The following is a 17,524-nucleotide window of genomic DNA, read 5'->3' as shown; positions in this document are numbered from 1 at the left end:
AAGTGCCTTCCAAGTAAAACAGCTAAACCTTAAACGTGGATTTGAACTGCACGGGTCCACTTATACATGGATCTCCCCCCAGTAAATATGTACAGTACTGTAAAAGTATTTCCTTTCTTATGATTTTCTTAATATTTTTTCTCTAGCTTACTTTATTATAAGAATACAGAATATAATATATGTAGCACACAAAATATGTATTAACTATTTATTGGCAAGGCTTCTAGTCAACAGTAGGCTAGTAACAGTTAAGTTTGGGGGAGTCAAAGTTCTACTTGGATTTCTGGCTAGGGGTTAACGCCCCTAACCCCCATGTTGCTCAAAGGTCAACTGTATACATATTCTAAAATCTATGTCTTCAAAGGCTGAGCATGCCTTACACTCATCACAGTAGCTGTTTCCACAGCAGGGAATGACAACGGCATCAGTCATGATGTCTTTGCAGATGAGACACAGCAACTCATCTGGGATAGGGTCGTCCTCTTCAGAAGATGAAGAGGGCTCCTCTGGTAAGAAAGGTGGCTTTTCTTTCTTCCCAATTGCATATGCTTCTCTGTAAAAGAAGGTTTTAGCATCTTAACACTGTTAAGAAGGAAAAGTATTTCTAAGACATTTACAAGTTCTGCTATATCCATAAAGGGAACTTATAATTCAGTACAATGCCTGATTAGTTGACATGAGTGTAATATCTTCCAAAATAAGGGAGCAATTATTATTCTCCATCTAACCAACAAAAAGACATAAAATCCTCAACAAGTACACAAAAAGAAACAAAGAAATGCTATAAAGGTGGCTGAAAGGATCTTAGAATCCATAGCTCTAAGAACTGAGGGCCAGAAGGTAAAGTGACACATTCAGTGCCACAAAAGGATTCAAACTTAGACACGGCAATACCCTGATCACATTTTTGTACCCTACCAGGTTTCCTGGGGGGGGACCCTCTCCATGGTCTAACAGTCCTTAATACCTGTAAAGGTAATTACTGTGAATGCCACATAATATGGGAAACTAAAATTGGTACAATTAAGGGGAAATATTATGTCACCAACCACACCAATAATTAGTGGCCAGTGGTCTACTTATAATTAGTATTTTAAAAGAGATTTTTATCCATTTATAGTCAATTTTTACTTAAATGATTAGAACATGTTACAAAAATTTAAAGTAACACCTGCAGAAATGTTGGATATTAAATACATTAAAAAAAAAAACATGCTACTCTCAGACTCATCACCACTGCGTCCAACACCCCCATCTTCTCTGTAATCAGGCAAACTTGTAAAACAGGAATTCCTAGAAAAATTTCCTATCTCATTAAGGAACAGTGTGTTTATCTCAGCTGGACAGAGAAGGTACCTGAGGTGTGCTATTTGTGTTGCAGTTGCTCCATAGACATCACCACGATTCCAGAAATAAGTGTCAATTTGCTTATGCCCCACTGTTCCCAATTTGTGAAAGAGGAGTCTCCCACTGCCCGAGAGAGAAAAGAAAAGAAAAAAAAAAAAAAAAGAAGAGAGGATAGAAAAAGAAACAGAAGAATCTGAGTTGCTTATTAGTGGTGTTAATGGAGAGGGTGAAAGTTTTAATTAAAATATTTGGGCTCCCATTTTCCCCAGCATTTGCTGCGTGTTTGACATAAATGGGTTTTTTGTATTTCACCATTCAAAAGCAATAAATTATTAACTCTGGTTCACAGGTGATGCTCATTTTTCCAACACAAATATTTAAATACTTTATTTCTATATTTTATTAAGATGAAGTGGTCTGCTCTTAAATTGTGTCTGTAAAAATAATTTCAACCTAAAATTGTTTGGAAGCAAGTATGAAATGTCTGAATTAGAAACAGCATAACAAGCTGCTCTAAGATGAACCACAAAAATACAAGATGGTAACCAATAAAAAACAGATGGGTGTGAAGTTAAGAAAGTGAGCAGGGTTGGGAATTTTCTTATCTGTGAACTAAAACATTTACTGAAGTACCTACTCAAAAACACTAAATCTTTTCAATACCATTCTATGGGCACAGCCATTTTCATTGTCCTCCCCGGCTCACTACACTACTTTCAACAATACAGCAAGAAGCTGAGGAAAAACTGTGTTCTTACATACAATACTTTTGTATGTCATTGAGAACAGGGACATCTTATTTTCTAAATTGAGGTCTGTCAAGGTAACTTCACGATCTCCTGGAGGACCTGTTATAAATGCAGCAGCGGTGGCAGTGGCACGTGAATGCCTAGACCACTCAACATAGAGATTCTTATGCACTATGAAGTTGTTCTCTAAAACATTTAATATTGTGTTGTGTGAGTTCACAGCTATTGAGAGTGACAAAAAGGTAATTAGAAGCATTAGTAAGAGCTCATGAAAGGGAACTTACTAGTTGAACTATTTCCCTAGGTTTTCATGTCTATCCATTTCATTAAAAATTAGCTCACAGCCGAAACCAGTTTGGCTCAGTGGATAGAGCATCAGCCTGCGGACTGAAGGGTCCCGGGTTCGATTCCGGTCAAGGGCATGTACCTGGGTTGCGGGCACATCCCCAGTGGGAGATGTGCAGGAGGCAGCTGATCGATGTTTCTCTCTCATCGATGTTTCTAACAATCTATCTCTCTCCCTTCCTCTCTGTAAAAAATCAATAATAAAAAAAAAATTAGCTCACAAAATTAAATTTGAAAACTCATTAAAAATGAACATTAAGGTATAGCTTATTGTGCTAGAGATGGCCTGAATTAATGGTTTACAAAATAAACCGTACTTTAGAATCTTAAGACTCACACAGATACCTCAGTGTTTCACTTCTTGGCACTTACATTTACCTTGACATATTGCAGAACTTTTATTCTTAAGCCTCATTTCTCAAAACTATTAAGATATCTGTCTTGTTAACTTAAAAAGTGCAAGTAGCATGTGAGCTTATGTGGCAGTAAGTATGTGAATGAGAAGGAAAGCAGGGAATGACAGAAAAAGAAAAAAATTAGAAGACTACAAGGGAAGTGGCACTCTGGTAACAGAAGCCCCCAGACCCATTTTAAATATGCTTTAAATGGAGCCGACTGCAGCTTCTCATTCCTAACACAGAAGTGGCCAAGTCCCAAGCTCAAGACAAACAGAACACTCTACCTGGACTGACTGCAGTCCCCACAGGCCACATCTAATCTGAATACTCACGCATCTATAGTTGGTATTGCGTATTTTCCTGTGTTGGTGAGCATTGCACCTTTCATGTTAGGATCTTTCACTTCCATCATGAAACTTCTGGGAATTCCAGTGCTCTTTTTAATCCTAGGACCAGATTCGAAGTTCTTATCCTTTTCAGAGACGAAAGATGAGGAGGGAGAGAAATTTAACATTAGCTAACATGTAGTGTTTACTAACTATATATATTATTTACACATGATTTCACTTAATCCTCACAACAGCCATCCACAGGCAAAAAGTAACAGGCTTGGAGAAATCAGGTAACTTGCCCAAGCTCACTCAGCTATTAAGTGGCTGAGCCAGTATTTGAAGCCTGACAATTTGGCTTTGACCACAGAGGCTGTGGTCATTTGCCCTTGTACTATAGAAAGCAGTATTTACCAAGAAAAAAAAATGGCTAATAAATAACTGTAAGAAAAATAAGCTGAACTATGTTTTGTACTTTGGACTTACCCCATTTGTTGGGCAATTCTTAATATAATGGCCAGGTTTACCACAGCGGAAACAGGTATAAGATGGAGGTGGTGGACCTAGAGGTTTCTTCATGTAACTGAAAGGGAGAAAAAAATTACATGTAAACAAAATCTTAAAAAAAAAAATAAAGCCTCTGATTGGGGGAGAAATCCACCCCGAAGGCCCTAGTAGTAAACAGTACTTATGAACTTACTTGATTGGGTCGTATTCATGGCCAGATTGCGACATCATTGCTTTAATTTTATCTTCTTCAGAAGCATTGGCTTCAGCCAGATTGGCAGTCTGTTTAACAGGTAATTATTTGACACACACATTAGAAACACATTTAAGACCACACAGCCAAAGACAACACCACTCATCCTGTAAAGAGCAGTATCTAATCTTGCATAAAAACAGCTATTTACACATATAACCCAGAAGAGGCACCGGGAGTTCCTCGGGTGTTTGAGTGTCTGCGGGATTGGAGAAAGTCTTTCTGGGGGCACTCAAACCTTAGACCCTGTTTGTACCTTGTGTTAAGATTTGCACACTACTCCTCTTAAGAGTTAAAAGCAGGTTAAGTTTAGAAAGAAACACTTGATGTTTTCCAACCTTAAAAATAATTCAAGTGTCGTAGCATTAAGACTATAGTACTTTGTACTTACAACTGGGAGGTGGGGTTGGGGGTAGAATAATTGAACACATTATGCAACTGATATTAAAAATCAGAAGGCTCATTAGGGAGTGGTGCCAATTTCAAATTAAGAACAAAGCAAAGCACATGCAATGAGCATTCATAATTTTAAATCCAACTCTCCAAATTTTTATGAACTTCATCTTTAAGGTATATACAAGTGTAGATATAAGCAGGGTCTAAGGGAGTGAGTCCTAATAGCTTGAATCTTCAGGCATCTAGCACTCATATCAGTCATTCATTGGGTTTTTATCTCTACATTCATTCACAAAACAAGCAACCAGTTTTAACATTTTATTGTAATTTTGTATACAAAGAATGCTTAACATTAACAGAGCTTAGAACAGCAACATTTACAGAAAACTTGATTACATGTTGAACAACTAATTTGTTTGAACCCAAACATTAATTTACAAATAGTTAAAAAAAATTCCCCAAACCTCCAAACTCCCCAACTGCTTCCCACAGAGAAACAATGGTAGGAATAGACCCAAACTCGAATATGGTCCTTACAGCACATAAGAATTAAAACAGTAACCTATAAACTGCTAATGATGTTAAGTCTATGCTAAACTACTTTGTATTAGAAAATTAGGAGGACAGTTTTAGCCCACTTTATGTTGTAGAGTTATCAATTTTAATGTTTAGTTTTCCCAGAAAAGGAACTAGGACATTGGGGGGGGGGGGGGGTAGTACATTCTAAGGGAAAAGGACACAACCTATAACAAAACCAAGGTATAAGATGGAGGTGGTGGACCTAGAGGGATAGCACCAATGGAAAACCCATCAACTCATTAATCGAGGTTGCTAAATTTGGCTTTATATTTCTGATAGTAGGGAAAAAAAATGACTTTTGGAAAACTTCCTTTTTGGCCCTCAAAAATCTGTCTACTCTGTAATAATTGCTTTTTTTTAAAAGGCATGATTTGTAAGCTAAATCTATTGTTTTTAAAAGTAGTCCATTACTAGTGCTTTCCCAAATAAAAAATACACACTGTTGAGCAGAAAATGTAAGCAATCTTATAGCAAAACATGGCATATACAATGATTTCAGGAGGTAACATTTTGCCCCTCTGCCAAACATACACATTGGTATATTTCTGCAAACAGCTGTATACATCACAATTCATGTAGTCTGTGTTCAAACAAATTAGGTTGTTTAAAACTTTTTCTAATGCAGACAGACTACAAGTCTATAGTATAAAGAAGCAATTGTATCACATTTAATATATTGACCTTCATGGGTTCAATTCAAATATTCAAGAAAGAACCATGCAATTGTCCGTGTAAAGGAAAGCTTCTATTTGGCTGCTTAAATAAAGTCCACATAATTTACAGCCAAAACCAAGGAATTCCTCCAGAACTTTCTTAGTTTCCAATGTACAATTAAAAACAAAATATATGAGGGGGGGAAAAGTATGAGTAGCTTCATTGTGTTTCTTCTGTCTTGAAGATGAAAATACTCCAACATTGTGCTGAGGCTGACAAAGTACTCCCCCTATCTTCTCAAAACCACAACTACTCTTTACAGGATAGTAATAATACATACAATATTTTTACAAAACATCTCCTCCCCCAACCCCTCCAAAAAAGTGTTCCACATAAAAATACGATGTTAGAAAAAGATTAATATTTTCAAGAATATATGTATATATACCTTTGTAAGCTGGGCCAGAGAAATAGATGCAGAAGAGTCATCAATCTGTTCACAAAAAATTAAACACACATTCAAGTTCCACACTGAAAACATCTAAAAGTGATCATTTAGTTCCTACTGCCACTTAATGTTTAAATATTGGGCATTTTCTTAGAAGTATTCTAAAGAATGTTATTTTCTAAAAAGTGTTTTAAAGCTGAAAGTGTAGCTCACCCCTCCTTTCCCTACGTATTTCACACACAGTAATAAAGACTAACAGTTGAGGGGGGCTAAATCACAATGGGAAAATGGGGTAAGGAAAAGTGTATCATATAGGCACTCTGTACAGGCAGGTGACTAAATGCTAGGTAGAGTGCAGTGTCTGTCAGTGGTCTCTAAATTTGATGATGCTCAAGACAATGGACACTAGGAGAGCAAGAATTCTAACTTTCCTGGAATGTCATTATGTAAATTGTAAAACAAGAAGTTCTTTAAAGGCTCAGATAATCTTGAATAAAACAACTCCCACTAATTGTGACTTTTGATCTTTTTTTAAGCATACACTCCTCAATCTAAGTAAGTTTAGTCTCCCATATGGAGAGTAACAAATAACTTCTTGACAAAGAAAACACAACTTTATCAGGGCAAAAATGTTAAGCTAAACAAAAGGGCCCGGAGGCAAGGGCAAACAGAGCTGGTTCATAATGAGGATGATTTTAATATGTGAAGAAAAGAAAACTAATCAAATGGAGCAAGTATTAGAAATGAAAGATATAAGGGGGCTTTAAAAAAAAAAGTGTTTTCAAATGTGACTTTCTTAAATTTTTCATTATTTGGTTCCTTGACATGATTTTAATATCAGCTTTTAAAAAGTATATATGTATGTGCATGTACGTACACGCACACACACTTATCTTTAGCACATAATTGTGAAGATATAATTTTCCTACAGGTGTACCCAAATGAAAGCATTATCTTTCTATGTACTTAGGAACTTGTTATAATTCTCTCATGCATTATTGGTTATAACTCTAGTTTAAAATGGAGAGAATGTAACAAGATGTCTGAATCAAAGAAGAAAACAAAAGTTAGTTTGATGGCTATTATTACTGAGAAGCTTAAATAAAGGTTCATAGCTCTATACTGAGGGACTCTAAAGAAGAGTTCATAATGCATGAATCCCACATTCCTAATACTCAGCCATATAATCCACCATTGGGTCCTCACAACTTCCCAGCTCTTAAAATTTAGTTTCCTAATAGAACTAATCTCAAGGGGCAAGTTAAAAAAATTTTTTGAGAGAATTTACGATATCCTATTTTTAGCCAGAATAAATTAACCTAGTCAAATCTGTTTTAAAGAGGGTTACATTTTACATCAACCAGGAATTGTTTGAATTTAAATAACAAGAACTGAATAAACTACTGTCACCCATCATCTATATACTATATTATGTTCTAACCAATGAAACAAATAGCCTTTAAAACAGTCCTTTACTACCTCGAATATGATACTGATCATTTCCTTAGGAAGAAAGCAAATCAGTTATGTTAACTCTCTTACTGCCGGAACTGAAAAACTAATGTTTTTGTTCATCCCACTCTAACACTTAAAATATAACGTCTTTTTGTTCTTAATGCCAGGCTTTCTTGTCCTCCTTTTTAGCTTTCTGCCAACTTGTTATTACTACTGGATATTTATTGGGTTGAAAGTGGTTTCAGATATTCAGTGGCATCTAAGTAACTTTTTTCCACCAAATAATCACCATAGCACCTAAATATTTTATAATCCACAAGAAGTCAAATGTACCACAAATTTAGAAGGGTATCTAATTGTTTTCTATATATAGCAAGGTACGAAAAACTGAAAACTTGCTGACAAGGAATGGTTTAAAAATGACTAGAAATTTATATGTTCTAAACATCAATAAATACAGTAACTCAGACTATTGATAAAAACAAATTCTGCCACATTAAAAAAAAAGTCTTCAAAACAACTGCTTGATGCATATTGTGGACATCATTAAGACACCTCCCCACATCTAATTTGCGGTCTTGCTTCTGGGAGCAAGAATCTAAAATCTTTAATACCAAATACACTTACTTGAAATTAAAGGATCCTACACAATGTAATTCTGATGTTCAGTTAGTAGGAAGAAGACCCAGTTTTGGAGTCTCAACATGGAAGGACAACTAAGTAAAGAAAGCTGAAGAGTACAGACAGATATAGCCAGTCATCTTTGATTAGAGATGGCCAAGTTACCAAAATGTACATACATTCACTTCTACTAATAAGAATGTAAAAACCTGGTTTAGTGATTTTTATCTTACTTGGTTTTTGGAACAATACATGTGATTCTTAAGTCTCTTAAGATGGGAACAAATTATACTTGTTGAAGCTCTTCTCTCATCCTAAATGTCAGCAAATGTACCCCAAGCAAATAAATGACGGGGATATTGTTATCTAATGTCTCCATTTCAGATAATTCTACTTAAAAATTAAAGCCACTTTTAAAGTACTAAAAACAAAAAGAAAGAGAAACCTAAATAAGCGTAAAATAAACTGCTTCTTATAAGTGTAATACAGACATGCCAGGGAACACACAAGGCTAAAAGAATGTTAACTTTATTTATGAACATGTGATTTGTGTTTATACACATGCTAATAAACAAAAAGGAAATAACTGTTTTCAAGAAATAAAACTTCATCTGAATTAGTTTAAATACTATATAAAAATGTACTTTATACAAATGTGTTACATTAACTACTACAGTCACCAGGATAGTCATCTATTTTGTGCTAGCATTTGGATACATTTTTAAAAAATCAGTTTTAAACCAATCACCAGCAAAACAGAAACTTGGACATTTTTTACAGCATTATGCTTAAAAAAACAAAAACCCATATACCCCAAAAGAGGGGGGGAACCCCAAACACTATGAGTTTGGAATCACTGTATTTAATTCCATGGGAACTAAAGGCCATATATACTTTAGAGAACAAGACCAAAGTTCAGATTTTCTATGTTATCATGTTTAAGATCCAATGATCCAAGGTTAGTGAAACGACTAATACACAATTCAAGATCAGTATTTAAAAAGGATAAAGTGAAACAGCAAGCAGTACCCTTGAATTCTAAATGAAGATTTCAGACATCTTGTGTATAAATCAGCCTGAGCAGTCAAATGTTTAGAGAACCATCCAGTTTACAGAACCAATTACTGCAGACCTGTGTTTGGAAACAGATGCTTCATCCCACAACTGAGGACTACTACTAATTATTAGCTCACAGTCAAAATGGTGCCGTACTTCAAGTTAATCTGTGATAAAATTAAGATGTTACCCTGGTTAAGGGCAGTTACCTTTGATAAGGTACAGTTCTCAATTAGCTTACAATTAATATCTTATGAGAATGAGGGAAATATTTTAATTTGGACAACTGAGCAAACTGGAACTGAAAGACCTTATATTAAAATTTGAAAACAATGTACTCAATTATATAAAATCATCAAAATCATTGTGACTGATATCCTGTTGGAGGGCCCAATTCAGGTTTCACTTTATAGTAAGGGCAGAAACAAAGAATCGGAGCTCAGAACTGCCAAATAAAGCAAAACTAAATAATAAAGCTGCATCAGTGTTCTCTGGAAAGCTTTCTTCTCTCATGTGTCTGAACTTGGAGAAAGCATCAAACTTTAATATGGAGCTTTGCATGTTGCTAATGCCCTTTTAAAAGCCATCCATCAGGCAGAAAAAAAAATCTAACAAAAACTAAGTGATACAACGTGAAAATGGCAAATTATACACTCCAAACATTTTTTTATTGCAAGAAACAAAAAGCACACAACAGCCTGTACATACATACAAAATACTAACTATAGACAGACAGATGCAGAACATGTTATCATGTTCAGTAATGTAAAACCTACATGATCTAAAAAGGATCATACATTAACTGTACAACACAGTGTCATACAGGGTTGCTATCATTTAATACGAAACAGTGTTCTTGGGGCACAAATTACCCATTTCTACAAAGTAAGTGTGCAAATTATGCCACATATATCCAGATTCAACTGAGCTGTCATCAAGATACATTTTATTTACAATATGTACTATGATCAGTTGGATATTAAGGTCTAATGTGATTTACTCCACTGCAACATTATAAAGGTAAAAGCAATGTGTAGAAAAAGTGTGAGATTGTGTTTTTACATACTGCTTTTGAAGTTCCCATCACTGGTTCAGTTCGACTTCTAAAAAACAAAAACAAAAACAACATTAGCTCTATGAGCAGCTGTTAGGATTTTATCTCTATTATACATTTGCAGGACAATTTTCCTTTGGGACAAAGATTTACAAACAGCCAATTTCCAAAATAGTACACTACTTTATTGACCTTTACCACCTTTGAACACTATCAATTTAAGATGCATTTGTGATTTAAAAAAAATAAAAATAACAAATCTACTCTGGAGGCCTGGCAGACCTCTAGAATCTTCCAGGAAAGATGGATTGGATTTGAGTGAAAATATGTTCATTAGAATAATGGTCTGAAAAATGTTAGTATGAGATAGTTATTAAGACAATGTCCCATATGACTCACACCTCTTACAATCCACCTCCACAAACTCATATGCCTTTTGACTTATTGCCACTTAGAATATTGTAATTCAGTCTATTAAGAACTATTAGGAACTATTCCTATTAAACTTTCCCCCAGTTCTTAATAGGTACAGATGTAAATTTTCACACATCAGATTTTCTTAAAGCAAGACCATCGTTAATATTTGTAATTTGGATCCCTGAAAAATTGTTGTGCTCCAAAAACTGGATTTCAAATCCAGAAAGACAGGTTGATAGTTACTTTAATTTTTTTTTTTAAATTTGAAAGATACTTTCTTGATACTGAAGTTGCTTTTAAGTTTGTATACTATTGGATAATTACCTTCATTTTTTAAAAAGTCTCAAAACAATGACCAAAGATTACCAGTAAACAAGAATTCTAACTTCCAGAAAAATACAACATAGTTTGACAGAATATTTTAGTCAAAAGAAATGAGTTAAATGGTTATGGATAATTGAATAAATTAATTTTAAAGAGCACACAAATAAACCCCAAAAGAAATTCTTTTAAGGTCTCACAGGCCAGAGGATGAGTTGCTAAATATGTAGTCTTTATATGCTTAGTTTTAGTTTATCCTGTCCTGACTATTCAGAAATGTATAGAACCTGAAAGGAGTTTCTAAGTTTGTGCATAATTTGGAAGTCCTGAGGTAAAAATAAAGTTTTCTTTTTCTAGTATTTGCTCAACAAACTCAAGAGGCATTTTATGAGTCAAATATATGAGTAAAAAAAAAAGGAAATCATATCCATAGTGAATTAACATGCAATTCTCTAACAGCCAACTTATTTTTTTTATGTACTTCAAATAATTCCCCAAGAGTTTCTGAATATATAAAAAAATAAATCTGAAACTCAATGTTTTTAAAAGGTACTTGGTAAATTAAAGTGTAATTTCACACTAGATTTTAGGAATTAATTTTTTCCGTATAATTTCTTAAGATTACATAAAAAACACATAGTTCACTTGGTATTTACAGCAAAAAAAAAGTATTCAGTCTTTTAAGTTGTTATTATATAGAAGATATTATACAAAAGGACCTCCAAATGGAATGGAACTTTACAGTAAACAATCAGAATAATCTGTAAGAATGAATACTTGCCCACACCAAGTAAAGCTCTAAGATATGATTGTACCTCAATTCTAAGGACACATTCCATTTCCTAGGACTGACAAATTGGCAATTCCGGAATTTTTTCATTAACCAAAAGCAGAATTTGCTAAAATTATAACTAAGGTTATCTAACTTCTAAGGGGAAATCACTACCCTTTAAATAGCCTATGTTGCCCCTGGGCCTGTTTGGTTCAGTTGGCTGGGTATTATCTGGTGCACCAAAAGGTTGCCAGCTCAACCCCTGGTAGACAGCATGCAGGAGGCAGCGGACAGATGTCGCCCCACCCCCTCTTCCTCTAAAAATCAATTTAAAAAAAACTTTAAAGTAAATAATAAACAAATGGCCTAAGTTGCTGCCCTTTTCACATATTATGATTTTGCTATCACCATTAAATAGCAAGAAAGTATAGAAAGTTACAAGATATAAAATGTTAACCCTGCCTCCTCCTTAAGCTCTAGACTAGTCCTAAAGTACTGCTGTTTTGGTCATTTACCATGTACCAGGCACTGTTTATTCATATCCCCATTTCATTTTGAGAACTCTAAAGGTACAGATTTTAAGTAACTTACCCAAAGTCACAAATTAGTGTGAAGCATTAAGTATTGTCAAACCTAAATTTGATTCCAGTGTCTGCTCAAAAATCCTATAAACTTTCTAGCCTCCCGACAAAACCTCTTTTTGATGAGGAGCAAATGTTGACATTATTTAATACTCTTTTTAAAAAAAATTTTTTATTTTATTTTTTAAAATTTTTTTTATTAATTTCAGAGAAGATGGAAGAGGGAGAGAGAGATAGAAACATCCATGATGAGAGAGAATCATTGACTGGCTGCCTCCTGCAAGCTCCCCACTGGGGATCGAGCCCGCAACCTGGGCATGTGCCCTTGACCAGAATCGAACCTGGGACCCTTTGGCCCACAGGTTGACGCTCTACCGGGTAGGGCATATTTAATACTCTTGATGGTGACAAAATATTTAGGACAGATCTCTTAAGAAACTCATATACATTTTTTAACTGTAGGTGGAAAAAAAGAAAGTGTAGAGGCAAATAAAAGCAAAGAAGGGTGCAGAAATACTTGTTCACTATTTGAACATCATTTTGTCTTTCTAAATATTACTGATATAGCGTAAAAATTCTTCCTAATGGTGCTTACTCCTAACTACAGGTTAAGTTAATCTACCCGGGGGAAGAAATCAGGAACAAACTAATCATCACAGTTTTAATGATTGAGGAGATATAGGAGGTTTGGTTCTAAAACATCCCTGGTTCTTTCTCAAACCAACAGTCTATTATTTTAAGAACTTAAATACATGAAATTGATACTTACATAACATACGTCTTGCTTGTAGATTTAACACCTCCAATAGGAATTCTTCTAACAATTACAGATGAATTCTTAGGAATCAGAGCATTATCATCAGTATATTCTGTAAATAAATGATAGAAATGAATTCTATTTGGGGATTTGGGTAAAGTCACAGTCCTCAAGAATTAGAGGACTTCAAACATGAATTTTATGGGAAATAAACTTGAATATAAAAGAGCATTAATAACTCCGTGTTCCTTGCATCTGGATTACTGATACTGTTAGAACAAATATCCAAAGCCGTAAGGGACTTCTCTTCAAAGGACACCGAATAGTCAACTTGTTCTTGACCCAGGCAGGTCCACTTTTGTGGAACCCCAAATTTCAGTTAAGTTAGCCACTAATGCTGAACATCTGAACTATGAAAAAAGCTGTTATTTATAACAAAGAAATTCTGTCTCTCCTAGCCCTAAACATAAGTATTACTGGGGAAAAGAGACTAAAAATTTAAATTGCTGTGTTTAAATACAGAAAAAAGGGTTTTATAATAAAGAATTAAGTGGAATGCAACTTTGAATAGAATGCTGATTCAAGGAAGTAACTGACATTTGAGACTTAAAAGACTGAGAGGCCAGCCAGATGTGCAAAAGGCTATGTTTCAGACAGAAAGGAAAGCACTTGGAAAAAACAAAAAAAACTGAACAGCTGAAGAAAATGAAAGGAAATAATGATGTGAAATACAGGTAGAAAGGTACTGATCTTTTACATTGATTTATATTGTTTCTAAATACACAGAAAGTTATTGAAGGATTTTAAACAAAAACAATGAAAGTTTTGTTAAAAACAAAACGATAACTCTGTTATCTAAGTGGAGCATGAATCCATAGAGAAATAAAAGTAGAAACAGGCTAACTAATAGGGCCATTGCTGTGCAGTCCAGGCAAGAGATAAGGATGGTCTGGGCTAGGATATGAGAGAGAAATGGAGAGTCAGAATGTTTGAGGCAGAACTGCTAAGGCTTGTGGATGAATTGAATTGGGATTGGGGGGGTGGTGGTGAAGGAGAAACAAGAATTGGGCATGAACTTCTGAGTTCCTGGTTTAAACAACTGGATGAACAGTGATGTCAATTACTGATAAGACAAATGGGAAGATTAGTGAATCCTATTTTTCTACTCTTTGAACTATTATTGCAATATTTAAGAATAAAATTTTAAGAGTAAGTGGACCAATTAATTTAACTATGGTAAAAAGAGTTGCTAAGGAAGGAACTAGTAAAATTACCAAAAAGAAAAATAATCCAATACAGGGAGCAGGAGGAAAAAAATGTACCCAACTCCCTTAATCACACAATCAGACAGACATTAGGGTTTATTCTGTTAAGGTTATGAGTTTACTTGTTTCACATAAGTTACTCACCACCAAGTGACTGACTTCCAATTATTCCCAATTTGTCACTTATCTAAGCATTTACACACACACACACACACACACACACACACACACACACACGTGTATATATATGAAAATATGTCATCAGTTCTATTCTTTTAAATCATAATATGATGGTATTTCCTGTTATGAACTAAGTTGTTCAGAAAAGGGTTATTTTCAGTATATTTCAAGCAGTAGGCTGTATCTCACAGGTAATCAGTTAGAATGATGCAATTTCCTAGATCCTGGAATACCAATGTAAGCCTATCATCTTGCATAGTTTATGACAGTTCCAGATTCTAAGCAAGCTAAGATATATTGGGAACAGAGATGGAGAATCTTTAAAAAGCAAATTCTAGAATCAAAACTTGGGTGTCAAACACCTGACAGTTTCTGAATGTGTAACAACTCTCAAAAGTGTTCAATGGGGGGAAAAATAGCAAATGTGTTCACAGTAGCTTTCTAGGACAATTAATTTAATCAACAAAGTGCTGTGTCAAACTAAAAGTTAGGTGCCCTAACACCAGACATTGTAACTGACCTTTTAATTTTCATGTACCTGAATTACATCAATGATTTTCTACCCTTAAGTAGCCTGTTAACTTCAAAAATAAAACACTTTCTACACACCAGGATAATTTTTAATCCAAAAACATGCAGATCATGGATAGAATGAAAAACAAAATGCATTTGAGAAATGAAGGAAAATGTATGATTAGAGAATTTTAAAAATACTTCACCCTCAGCTTCCAAATCTTTCACAGTAAGTTCAAATGAAGGCTTTTTTGGGGGTGGTGGTGGTGCAGAAACACAGGTAAACAAGCTATACAGTTAAATTATACAGGAAAAACATACAATCTCCTATTACGAAGCTATAAGCATTTACTCTGTACTCTTTAATTCACTGGATGGTGCTAAAACTAAGTGGCACTTACTCAGCTGTCTCATGACACTGGATACTATTTCCAATAAGACTCATTAAGTGACTGTCCTCTGCACTCCAGTATTTCTCCCCTAATGTAAGGATTGCAAACAATCCACATCTCCCCGGGGGCTCCTTCTCTTAACCACTCTAGTATCAAAGCTCTCCCCAATAAGGACAGTTCACACAAATATATGAAATAAACATGCTGCTGGGCAAAGAAAGCATTCCCCTCTCTTTCAGGGCTTACCAAAATAATGTATCATATAATTTCCTGGCTTAGAAAAAAAATAACATGTCACAAAAGTCTTTAATTTTGAACAACAATTCCATCGCCTTACTCCATCAAATTTACTCCAGTCTAACAAAGTTGTATTCAATTATTAGGTGGAAAAGATGGACAAAGTCTAGCCCCAAATGATTAAACTGTGTAATACTGCAATAAAATATGAAGCTTGCATAGTATCTAATGATTAAAATTGACCTAATATTCTTTAATGCCATTTGTATTTTCTTTCATTATTAAGTATCATTCCCCTATCAAGATGGCCTGAAATTCTTATAAAGTCACTTGTTCTGTAAAGGAATGTTTTTGGTGGCCTTAAAGAAAAAGTAATTCCCTGGGCTTAAGTTATTTTCTTGAATAATATTTTTTAAAGCTGTTTCTCAAACCTTCGTGACCACCAGTTTTTCCTCTCCTAAGTACAGAGATGCTGCACATAATTACAATTACCATGGCCTCACGTGAAGTGTCCCTTTAAGTATGAAACTTTTTTTTTAAAGGTGGGGGGAAACAGAATATTCTTTCACTTTATCACGTGAATAAGTAAAATTCTTAATGAATATTTTTGAGTCATGATTGCCATAGTGTTCCTTAACACAATAATACAATCATACTTATGTCTGGATGTAAATGGAAAACAGCTCTTTAACATGACAAGACATTCTATTTACCAAACAAAAGGCTAGAAGTGGGGGATCCGCCCCCGCCCCCCGCAATTAAAAGAACCCTTGTTACCGTAAACCAAATTTAGTAATCAAGAAAAACCCTAACCTAATTAGAACCTCACTATATTTCTTCTCATGCCATCAATAAAACTCAAAAGACTGGCCAACTGAAAACTACAGATCAGCATTACAATACTGAGAAAAAGAAACCAAGACAAGTTCAGAGTCAGAATCTGAAAGGGTCATCTGTCACATTTTCAATATCTACTGTTAAACTCTCAATATTATAAAAAAATGCATATAAAGAGTACAATCAGCGGGTGACTGGCACTCATATGGCAGCAGCCGACTGTTTCTCAATACCCTCATATCAACACCATTATGTAAAGTCTGGCAATCGTTTTTTTTTTTAAAAGTCTGTTTTTGATATTTAGTAAAAATGAACCTAGAGCACAGCCACTAAATTACTGTATCACTAATTCTGAAATTTGCACTCAAGACTAAAGCAATTCCATCGTTGAAGACTGGCTGGATTAAATCCTCCAAAACATTAACGTGAGGCTCTCTTCTCTACAATGAAGATCATTCCAAAATTAAAACAGACAGACAGACAGACAGACAGGAGAAGGGAGGGAAGGACAGAACATTTGCCCCCAACAGTTGTTAGGTTAGAAAGTTAGCGCAGCAGCCCTGGGCGAGCCCCCAAAGCACCCCTTCCGCCCCCACCACAGCCTCCGTTCCCGAGCACCGGAGGGGACTAGCCTGTTCCAGGGCCCCGTGGGCACAAAGCAAACGCAGCCCGTTCGGCTCCGAGGCCGAGACCACCACCCCTGGCCGCACCGACAGCCTCGGAAGGACCCACCACAGCCATGATGGCGGTTAGTCTCCGCCGGCACCGAGCCCATGTGCTCACCTTCCTTGGTCTGCGCGTTGGTGATCTGCAGGTCGCAGTCGGCAGCTTTCAGCTTCTCTCTCCCCATAATCTGCTTCTTTAGGTCGCAGAGGGAGATGTGCAGCCCATCAAAGGTGACGGTGTCATAGTTGAGTTTGGAAGAGAATTTATAATGCACACAGGACATGGTGCCAAAGGACTCCTAAGGTTCGGCGAGGAGACGTGGACACGCTCAATATATGTATATTTATCAACTTAAGAGCAGAATATGTACATACACAGAACACTCACAAGACACC

General features: G+C 35.4%; 1 protein-coding gene across 4 annotated transcripts in view; it reads right to left on the bottom strand.

The window, feature by feature from the left end:
• The window catches only part of RBBP6 (RB binding protein 6, ubiquitin ligase), a 37,951-nt gene that overhangs the window by 14,510 nt on the left and 5,917 nt on the right, over nucleotides 1-17,524 (bottom strand). For 2 of the 4 annotated variants that reach the window (XM_006085873.3, XM_006085874.3), the window contains exons 1-8: nucleotides 17,247-17,518; nucleotides 13,052-13,151; nucleotides 10,204-10,240; nucleotides 6,006-6,050; nucleotides 3,869-3,957; nucleotides 3,655-3,751; nucleotides 3,172-3,311; nucleotides 381-553 (exon numbers count right to left, since the gene is read on the bottom strand). In XM_006085873.3, the coding sequence (XP_006085935.1) occupies nucleotides 381-553; nucleotides 3,172-3,311; nucleotides 3,655-3,751; nucleotides 3,869-3,957; nucleotides 6,006-6,050; nucleotides 10,204-10,240; nucleotides 13,052-13,151; nucleotides 17,247-17,412 (847 nt within the window). In that variant the 5' untranslated portion in view covers nucleotides 17,413-17,518. Of the gene's footprint in view, nucleotides 1-380; nucleotides 554-3,171; nucleotides 3,312-3,654; nucleotides 3,752-3,868; nucleotides 3,958-6,005; nucleotides 6,051-10,203; nucleotides 10,241-13,051; nucleotides 13,152-17,246; nucleotides 17,519-17,524 lie in introns of those variants that run through there. The other 2 variants (XM_023751567.1, XM_023751568.1) reach the window with 2 other exon arrangements.

This window comes from Myotis lucifugus, unplaced genomic scaffold (assembly GCF_000147115.1).
Source record: "Myotis lucifugus unplaced genomic scaffold, Myoluc2.0 scaffold_22, whole genome shotgun sequence".
Taxonomy (NCBI): Eukaryota; Metazoa; Chordata; class Mammalia; order Chiroptera; family Vespertilionidae; genus Myotis; species Myotis lucifugus.
Note: the sequence above shows the minus strand (reverse complement) of the source record. Positions and strands in the feature narration are given on the sequence as shown.